General features: G+C 40.4%; 1 protein-coding gene across 1 annotated transcript; it reads right to left on the bottom strand.

The window, feature by feature from the left end:
• Positions 1–3,844: 3,844 nt before the first annotated feature.
• PSMB1 (proteasome (prosome, macropain) subunit, beta type, 1) lies at positions 3,845–8,849 on the bottom strand (the record flags this gene model as incomplete). The annotated part of the gene is made up of 5 exons (XM_009864415.1): positions 3,845–4,118; positions 5,481–5,587; positions 7,126–7,255; positions 7,703–7,784; positions 8,742–8,849. Coding segments are annotated over 5 exons (613 nt in total), but the record flags the coding sequence as incomplete, so codon positions are not given.
• Between the last annotated feature and the right edge of the window lie 643 nt (positions 8,850–9,492).

Here is a 9,492-nt window from a genome sequence, read left to right as displayed (position 1 = left end):
TCTCTTAAGTAAATAAATTATGTGAAGGAGTAAGCTGCAGTAGGACTACTTCAAACTGCTATGCTTCAAATACTGTTTTATAATTTCCATTTAAATGGTTTTCTCTAGGAAATGGCATATATAAAATAGAAGCAGCCTGCTCCTGACTCTCATCATGCCAAAGCATATGTACTGTTACAAGCATATCTCATTGTAAAAGGAAAAATGTCATCCAAGCGTGAGAAAGCTCAGTATTTGCTTTATAAAAGAACATTTTTATGATTCAGCCTTAAGAAAGTCTTGAGTTTAGTTAAAGGAATATTAAACTTATCCTTGACTGATATAGTAAAGGACATAGTGAACTAAATTTTTAGAGGCATATATGCAACATTTATGTCCTGGTAAGCGCTTTCACCTTCCATAGTAAGAAAAGCCTTCCCCCGTACACAAAATAGATTTGATGTATAAACAATATTGCTGAAAGCGTGTCCAAACATCAAGCAAGGTCTACTTTACTGTTTTTTAAGGCCAATTCTGATCTTGTACAGTCCCTTATATAAGCAACGTTAGGCTGACTTTTGGCCGAGATCAAAACAAAGCCTCCCATCTCCTCAATAAACAGCACCGCAAAGCACGTTAGAATGGGAAACTGGTTAAGCGTGTATGATGACTATTTTTACCCACATGGTGTGTAACTCTGTTGAAGCCTCCGATAGCAACGAACTATTGCCATCTTGAGGTGGTCCTCGCTATTGCCACAGATGAAGTCAGTGCTGGCTGCTGGTGCTGCTCCTGCCATGCACTCGGCCACCGGCAAGTTCTAGAAAAACACGGAAGAAGGGCTCAGAGAGTGCATCACCGTATCTGACTTGGCTGCGCTGATCCTCGTGTAACAGGATAATTATTCTGAGGAACTTGGGAGGACATCCTAATCGTTCCAAGATCTGCCACAGGCCTCTTCTGCTCAGTGTCAAAAGCTTCGGTGAGGTCAGAAGTGCTCGCTCCAAGATTAGTCAAGCCCTGCAGCCCAGCTCTCTTTTGAAAAAGACACACATAACATGGTTAATGTTGAGAAAAGGTGTTGCAAGATACAAACTTTCCCCCCCTTCTCTCTCTCTCCTTTCTCTTATGGAAAATTGTGTCAAAGCTATCTACTCCCTGGCCGAGTAGAATCTGCCAAACCCAGAGACCTCTGCTTCTAGCAGCCCTACATGGTATCGTTGCATTTTTTTTTTTGTGCAGCTGTACCTCCGTAGCCTACCTGCCTAGACAGTTTTGTACCCAGATAATGCTCAAAAGTGCTTCGTGAACTATTAATCAACATTGCAGACACAGTGCAAGATGACTACCAACCTGGTTTACACATGGGAAGTACAGGGACAGAACTGAGGAGAGTTACTGACGGCCAGGACATTCCTGCCTTCCAGCCCTAGGTGATGATTTTCCAAACCTAAACAATTCTATAATTCTATTCCGTGACAATTTTCCCAAACAAAGCTAAGTAACTTGGTGGATTAAAAAAACAACAGCAGAACACCACAAAACCAACATCTTGGTACCTTTTATCTGTAGGACACATCTATATATCTGTGATTTTCAAGTGTGTTTTAATACTAATAAGCAAGCAGTTAACTTCTAGCTGAGCAGCCCATGAACATCTGTCACTCCTGTGACTCCCAGCTATGAGCATGAGCAGTGATGGCATCAGGGCAGGGCATAACCGGGAAGTTAAAAACAAACAGAGAAACAAAACTTCCCACACCACCGGTTCCAAACTCACTCACAGCGGGAACAAATGCAGTGCTGCCTTCTTCTGTAAAAGAAACTGAGCCTCTGAAAAAAGCTTCTTCCATCCCCTGCTGGTTCTTCAGCCAGATGTATTCCACAGGGATAGGTAAGACTGAAAAGGACACAGAACAGGCACCTCATCTGCACGGGGGCTCCATCAGGACAGCACGGACGCTCAGTGGTGTGAAAAGGTGCACCCCTGGTACTTGCTGTTGTATCTCCTCTGAGATTGCAAACAAGACCTTCAACATTTTAAGCACCTCCTATTCCTTCTAAAGCAACTTGGAGACAAGCCTAGGTGCCTCAAACTAAACCAAGTTATTCCTACAATGTTGGACATGCATTTATTTCGGATATAAAATTTACCCTTAAATTGAAAAGCATCCAAAATTACCATTTTTTTTAACTGAATCACTGCAACGTTGCTACATATTTGGTGTCCTTTAAGAACACTAAACTAATTCAGATACAAAATATATCATTCCCCTCTTTTGTTGCCCTTCCCTTCACTGCTTAGATCCCACACATTGCAAAAAGAACTGTCCCAAAGGCAGGCATGTCAACTTGTTACCCTCAGCTGCTTTTCTTCACAACTTAAATACTATTTAGCTTCACTAGGCTTCACTCAACTTTGCATAGAACAACCCATTGTGAAACACTCGAGCAATTCAGCAGAAATCCGGTACCAAAAAATGGCCGAGTTTAAAGTGCTTTAATTGAATTTTATAGTAGTAACATAGCATGTACTTAATTTGGCATCGCTGCTATAGACACAAGCTTTCTGTTCTCAGGAATTATTGCACCGCATGGTTTGCTCAGTACAGAATAGCACACAGCTACACAGTCAGGTGGGGAACCAATCTTGTCCATTCATTTTGCAAATAATGTTAAACGCCCCGTTAAGTTATGTGAACGTACCTGGAAGCTGTGCCCTTCAGAGCAAGATGCTGTCTGCCTTTCTTACTGCCAAGCGCCCAGGGTTGAGGTGTTCTCTCCTCACTCTGCCCAACAGTGGCACCCAGCGGTCAAGTGTTTCCATGAACACTTTGGGAAAGGGCTGCTCTGGATTTCCTAAATACAGCTGGAGTCAACCTAAATGCAACCAGCTGTTTGAAAAGCGAGGTTCAAAATGCTGCCTGCTATTTAAAGCATCTGTTTAAAGTCCAAGATTACTGTCGCTGGTGAAGCCTGGCCAGAGTTAGGAAAAATGCACAGCACCTGTAACGTGGCACAGAAGCTGTATCCTAAGGGAGACGACATTCCTGCAGGGGTCAAGCACATCTGCAAAAACATTCCTCTAAAATACAAGCAGGTCATCTCAAGCAACAAGGTACTTCATATGCCCTATTCTAAGGAGTTGCAGATCGTGAGAGGATTCCTGGGCAGATTACTTTGCCCTTGATGATGCAGCTTTGCTTTTCCAAAGGCCCTAAGTACTCAAGCCAATTTCCAGGAGTGCAAGACAGCACGCAGCACAAATGGTCTACACTTGATGCAATTTCTCAAGAACTAAAAGCCCTCGGACATTAAAAAGCATTCAGGAACCTCCCTACTAAGTCATTTTCCATCAGTAGCCAGAAAAGGATGGTGCTTCAGATTCTGGGCGTTAACCAAACAGAAACACGTAAAGATGAGCCCAGATGCAGAGTCCAAGACTAAACTCTGAATGTCTAAATGTTCCATTTAACATTATTACACAAGGAAATTGGTTTCAGGTGACTCGTATTTATAGTCTCTGTAAATAAAAAGAGGGAGGTCAAATGTCAACACAGTGTGTCAGAGAGATGAAGAGGACAGGGAAAGTTTCTCACTAAGCCAAGGCTGCACTGAAAACATTATCAGAAAAGTCTGCAGATCTAAACTTTAATGAGTTTAAACTTCCCCATGTTGTAGCATAAGGGACTGTGAGAAAGGGATTGATTAAACTGGTATCAGAATTATATTGATCACTACATTAAGATGAGGTGAATGAAACTGACTTGTAACTCTTAGCTGCTTCTTCAGCATGAACTGCTCTGGTTTCTAGAAAACAATAACATCTAGCAAAGACAGAAAATATTCAGCACTACAGTAGTCAAACTTCTTGAAAAAATTTAATGAGACAAATGTCTTCATAATACAGGTAAATTGTACATCATAGATTAGGTGTTTATAAGTGAATGGAATTAGTCTCTTCTTAACGGGATAGTTTCCTCTTTAATTCCATCTTTTGTGACAATGCAAATCTTAAGCGCATCCCCAGTGTACACATCTCTCTCAGCAGCAGAAATAAAGACATCCTTAACCAGCTGCAATGCCTTTTCCAGGGTCAGAGGTACATGCTCCACATTTTGCATGTTCTTGAAGCCAATCTAAGGGAAGATGAAAATGCATTTTAAAGGAAGTATGATCCATTCAGTACGAAAGCTGTTTCAGTCTCTGCACTAGAATTAGCAGATTTAGAAAAAAACAAAAAAAATGAACTTGTTGGTCTGGTTTAGAAACCCAAAGCTGGCAAAAGGGTTCCTCCACACAGTTTACAGCTGCGTGATCAGGACTTTGCTAATGCCAAAACTCTTACGAAAGTAACTAGAGGCAGAACCAGCCTAGAGCCACCACAACATAACAGTGACCATTTGGATGTGAACTGATCCAGTTCTTCAGAAACGTCTCACTGCATTAGCAGTATCAGAACCGCACATCAGCCTTCTTCCTAGTCATTTGTAGTTAGAGACATTTCTTCAAAGCAAATATTCCTCAACGTACGTAGAATTCAAAAAGTAACAGTCTATGGTGGAGCAAAACCAGTCCTATTAAATAGTGCATTTTAGCTGATAAACTTCCGTGTCCACTTAAGAAAAGGAAAAGGAGGGGAAGAATCACTTACTTTGCCTCAAGCTCATAAGCAATAAAAAGCTACTGACAATAATTTTGTTTCTACAGAGGATTTTTTTTTCAGTTAATAAAGTTCAAAAGTAACTCAAAGCTGAGAACTTGGGAGTTGTTGGAAAAAAAAAAAAAAAAAAAAGAAGGAAAGATCCTACTCCTTCCCAAGCTGATAAGTACTAAGAGCACTTACTGCTTTTCTAAGCACAAAGCTTGTCCTGACATCAGGCTCAACTGACTAAATACCAACACCAATGTCAGAGAATGAGTAAAACATACTTCAGTATTTCCCTCTCTCAACAATTAATAGCTTCAATTAAATATGAAAATATTCTTCAAGTATTTTTAGATGATTTAATTTAGTAAATATCCAGCAGTTCTACGTAAGAACATTCTTAGAAAATGGTGTCCCAGTTGTACAGAAGACTTTTAAGCAACTGTATGTTAATTGATGAAATGTATTATACACATCTAATTATTCTATCTTCTTAATTTAGTATTGTTCCATGCTAAGTAGCAGGCATATTTATGTTACCAGCTAGGGGGAAAAAGAAAGCAGAAAAAAACCCTGAACAGCTTCTAAGTGAAACATAACTCCCCAGTTAAAACATTTACCTGTATTTTAAACAGGCAGTCCACTGTTTGTAGCGTATTAAACACCTGAATAGATTATAAAGCAAAACTTTGATTTCTCATTAGAAGGTCAAGCTACATAATTTATAAATGCACGGAATAACAGGCCTTCCTTTAGTACATCTAAATTTCTCTCAAAAGTCGTATTCCCCAAAGATAAAGCGACATTAATTTGAATGTCAGGAGGAAAAAAAAAAAAAAGTAAACTATTTTACCTGGTTATCAAGCAAGGGTTGTAGCATGGCACTTGCTGATCCACCTGCTATGTAAGGATCTCTCTGGTACGAGCCCACTGGATCAAAGCTATATACTGCTCCCTTCCCTGAGGGGGGAAAAAAAAGAAGTACGTAACCACAATCCAGAAAGATTCTCAATATTGGTAATCAATAGCTCTCCCCATAAGCAGTCTCTGGAGCGCTGCCAATCCCAACACACTTCCACCAAGGAACACCGCAGCACGTTTGGACAGTGCCTTGTACAGTAGTCTCACTACAGCTGGAGCCTGCAACAACATGCAAGGTTATTTTCAGTATTTAAGCTATACCCATGCTCTTAACAGACGTTTACTGCAGCCCTTACCACAAGGAAAAGTGCTGACACGGAATAATCAAATCAGGACAACGTGCTAGAGCACAGCACTAAGGTCCTAAAGCTAGCACCAGGAGGCAGTTTAGTCATTCTTTTTGAACGATACTGTTCTTGAATTATCTCTAGAGAGCAGGCTTGGATGCCTCTGCATCGCCTGTCTGCAAACGGGGACGATGCTCTGGTCCTATGCACGCTTGTCTCTGGAGTTAGGCCAGGCTGTGCAAAGCTTGTTATTACCCTGTGCCAACCACGGGGGTGCAGATGTGCTGCAGCTCTGGAGCATCAGGTTTTCGTGAGGACGTGCCAGTCAGAAAGAGGCCCCTGGCCCAGCTCAGCCTCTCCGCTCGGACAGGCTGCGCCCAATTTAATAAGCTGGCCAATGCACAGGGCAGTGCAGCACAGGCAGCTGAACAGCCCAGAGAAGGCTAGCAGGGATCCAGAAAGTGACACCAAATCAATCTTGCTGGACCCAAATTAATCCCATGCACACAAATCTGCACTCTTGATTCTATCAATTGATACAGCACCCTCAAAATCTGATTTTTATCACTACCCAGGGCAGACTAATCTCTTTCCAGAGTCCGTCATATTGTAGACATGTCTTAGCAAATGTAACTTCATTACAACAATGAACTGCAGGGAAAGGCTGAAATTATCCAAACAATACCACCTCTGAGCTCCTGCTCAAAGCCAGAAAATACAGTATTTTAGTAACTCAAGAAAATCACTGGACAAGAGCCCAGTAAGTCCTGAGAGGGCTACACATTTAATTACAGCATGCATGAGAAGTCACAATTTTCATTAGAGATCAGTTAACATTTTAAAATAAGTTTGCAGAAAACTGTCTCTGGAGTAAATCTTCCTATTTAATAATGACTACAATACTTGCAGGCCTGAGTAAAATATATACAATTTTACTGCTAACAACTCCTTTAAACACACTATTAATTAAGCCAGCAAAGCTGTTATAAAGTGTTCCAGTCTAGAGTAAAGTAGGAGAGGTAAGCAATGTTAGCAGATTTCACATGTAATCAAATAATTGTAACACCATTTTCAGACTTTCAGACCTACAGAAATGGGATCTAGTTAGTTGTGGAAAGTAGGAGGTAAGTCGGATGCATAATATGCACCTGACCTGTGTAAGTACCGTAATGCCTGAAGGTAGGAGTTAGGAATAGGAACACAAACTTTGCTATTTCATCAGTACATCCGAGGTGTAAAAGGATTTACCCACAGAAATTCAGCCTCTTTCTTTTCTGGTCAAAGTCTTACCCTCTTCATCAAGTCCGCCAATTATGTTGTAAACATAGTAGAGAAATAAGCGTCGAGAATATAGAATTGTAGACAGCATGGCTGCGATAGCCCCGGTAGTCATGGTCTTGTTATTGGAATGCTTGTACATCTGCAAGTGGCACAGCACAACCGAAAAGAAAGTCAAACACTATGTTTTACACTCGTTAAGAATTACATTTTCTGTAACCTCTCTACAGAAGATTCTGAGGCTAAGCAAGATTATTATTAACTGGGGTGATTACTGAACACTCACTGGTCTAAAAGTAAAGCCTTGCTACAAACCAAAAAATAACGTTTCTCTGAAGTTTTGCACAGAACAGATTACAGATACTCCTCAAAACTACCCTCTCCAGCTCTTCCATTCTTTAAGTTTGTGATGTTACACTTCTTAAGAACACAACTGCAATTTCCCCTGCCTGATCTGTCACTAGTAATACAGTTATAATAGAAACACTTGAAGAAAATCAGCAAAAAATGGTAAAAACATACCATATTACTAGTCTTAAACATGATACTAAGACTCTAAGTTTCTAAATACAATAAGATAATTAGCTACCTTTAATCTTGCTTCAATAATTTTAGTAAGGGTAAGGCAGTCACCGTGGAAGCCAGTACATCCAATGACCGTTTTTTCTGTTCTGTAAGACATAAAATTTTGTTGTGATTTTGAATTTTGCGTGAACTATACCAACTTCTTACACAGCAGATTGTTACCAAAAGAAATGTATGTTCCCTTTCTCTAGCTGTCTAAAACGTAGCCACAGATATTTTATGTAAAAAAAGGCAACTGCAACCTACACCTTGGGGAGGACTTGTTAAGGGCCACGCAGATGTCACTCCTCAAGCCACTGACTTCTACAGCAAGACTGATGGGAAGAAATTCTTCATTTCTTCACGCACTCCTAGCTCTAGCTACTACCACTCCGTCTTGCTAGTGGATCTGTTTTGAGATGGGGATCTGTTCCACCATATTACTCAGCTCAGTTTTACTCCAGTCAACCAGAGGACTGTGCTAAGGCTGTACAACACTTACACATCGCTTGTGCCATGCATTCTTAACAGCAAGGGGATGCTATCTAGGAGATGCTGTCTAGCATAAAAAGAGCATGAGAAGTTCAGTAACAGGATTACCCCACCCAAAACAAACACCTCTTCGAAGTGCCAGATGGTTGACTAGAGACTCAGCACAGCTGGCAGCAGTGGGCACACTCCTGTACCAACACGAGGTGTCTCCAACAAAGTAGAATGAGTTACTGTAAGATCAAGTTTTGCTACAGTTATGAAAAAAGTTCTTCTAATTATCCAGACAAAAAACACCCCACCTAGTTAATTAGCCTTTATACCATGCTAAAATTATTCTGTTTTCACCTAACTTCAGGAACTTACAACAAGAAATCTAGCTCTGTCTGCAACATCACATCACATCTTGCATTACGGCAAGAGTCATCGTGACTCCAAAATCAATTTTGGTACTACTCTTTTTTTTTTTTTTAATTCTTCTTAAAGAAAGCAAGAGATCATTCCAGGCACGTGACATGCTCAGAGATGCAAAAGATCTTTTCATCTGTTTCAATTCGTACAAGAGCTGGACTTACAGTTTATAGCATTTTGGGCTGTCCCGGCAGTGAATTGCATAACCTTCACTCAGTCGTGTGTCAGAGGCAACAATAGAAAAGTCTTCTCCAGCAATGGCCAACACAGTCCTTAAAGAAGAGTATTCATATAATAACGACTTTTAGCACAGATATTTTCTTAGACAATGGAGGAACAGGCTACACAGTAGTTCTATATCCAGACTCATGTTTTGTGAAGCATCTTGTATATATTGCTATGTTTTCTGCTATTCACATCCCTACATGTGACTCGAGATTGAAGGAAGATATTGGACACACTGAAGAAACTACATGCATGATTCTCTATTTTGACTAAAAACTATATGGAAACTTGGTAAAACACAGTTTCTGAATAATGTAAGAACCAGGCCCAATGGACTAGCAATTTCAGATGCCTGCTAATGAACAATTCACCCTTCTAAAGCAGTTTGGCTCTCCAAGTAAAACCACTCCAGCTAGAGTACTAAGCATCAGTATCATTATATTCCAATTATCACTCAGTTTGTTTTTGACAGCATTATTGATGTTGTCCAAGCTTACTAATAACTAGTTTTGCATTTTCTACATGTGTGCCACCACTAAATAACAAACATATGTCCTTTAAAAAGCAGCTAGGCATTATAAAAAAAATAAATCTGAATAACACTATCCAGGGCTGATGCGACCACCAACTCAGAGCAAGTACGTGTCCTTCAACAGTTACGGCAGGGCAGCTTTCAACCTAGTTATAAAT

Source organism: Apaloderma vittatum, unplaced genomic scaffold, assembly GCF_000703405.1.
Source record: "Apaloderma vittatum isolate BGI_N311 unplaced genomic scaffold, ASM70340v1 scaffold5612, whole genome shotgun sequence".
Classification (NCBI taxonomy): Eukaryota; Metazoa; Chordata; class Aves; order Trogoniformes; family Trogonidae; genus Apaloderma; species Apaloderma vittatum.
The sequence above is the reverse complement of the archived record's forward strand: the minus strand, read 5'-3'. Positions and strand labels throughout refer to the sequence as shown.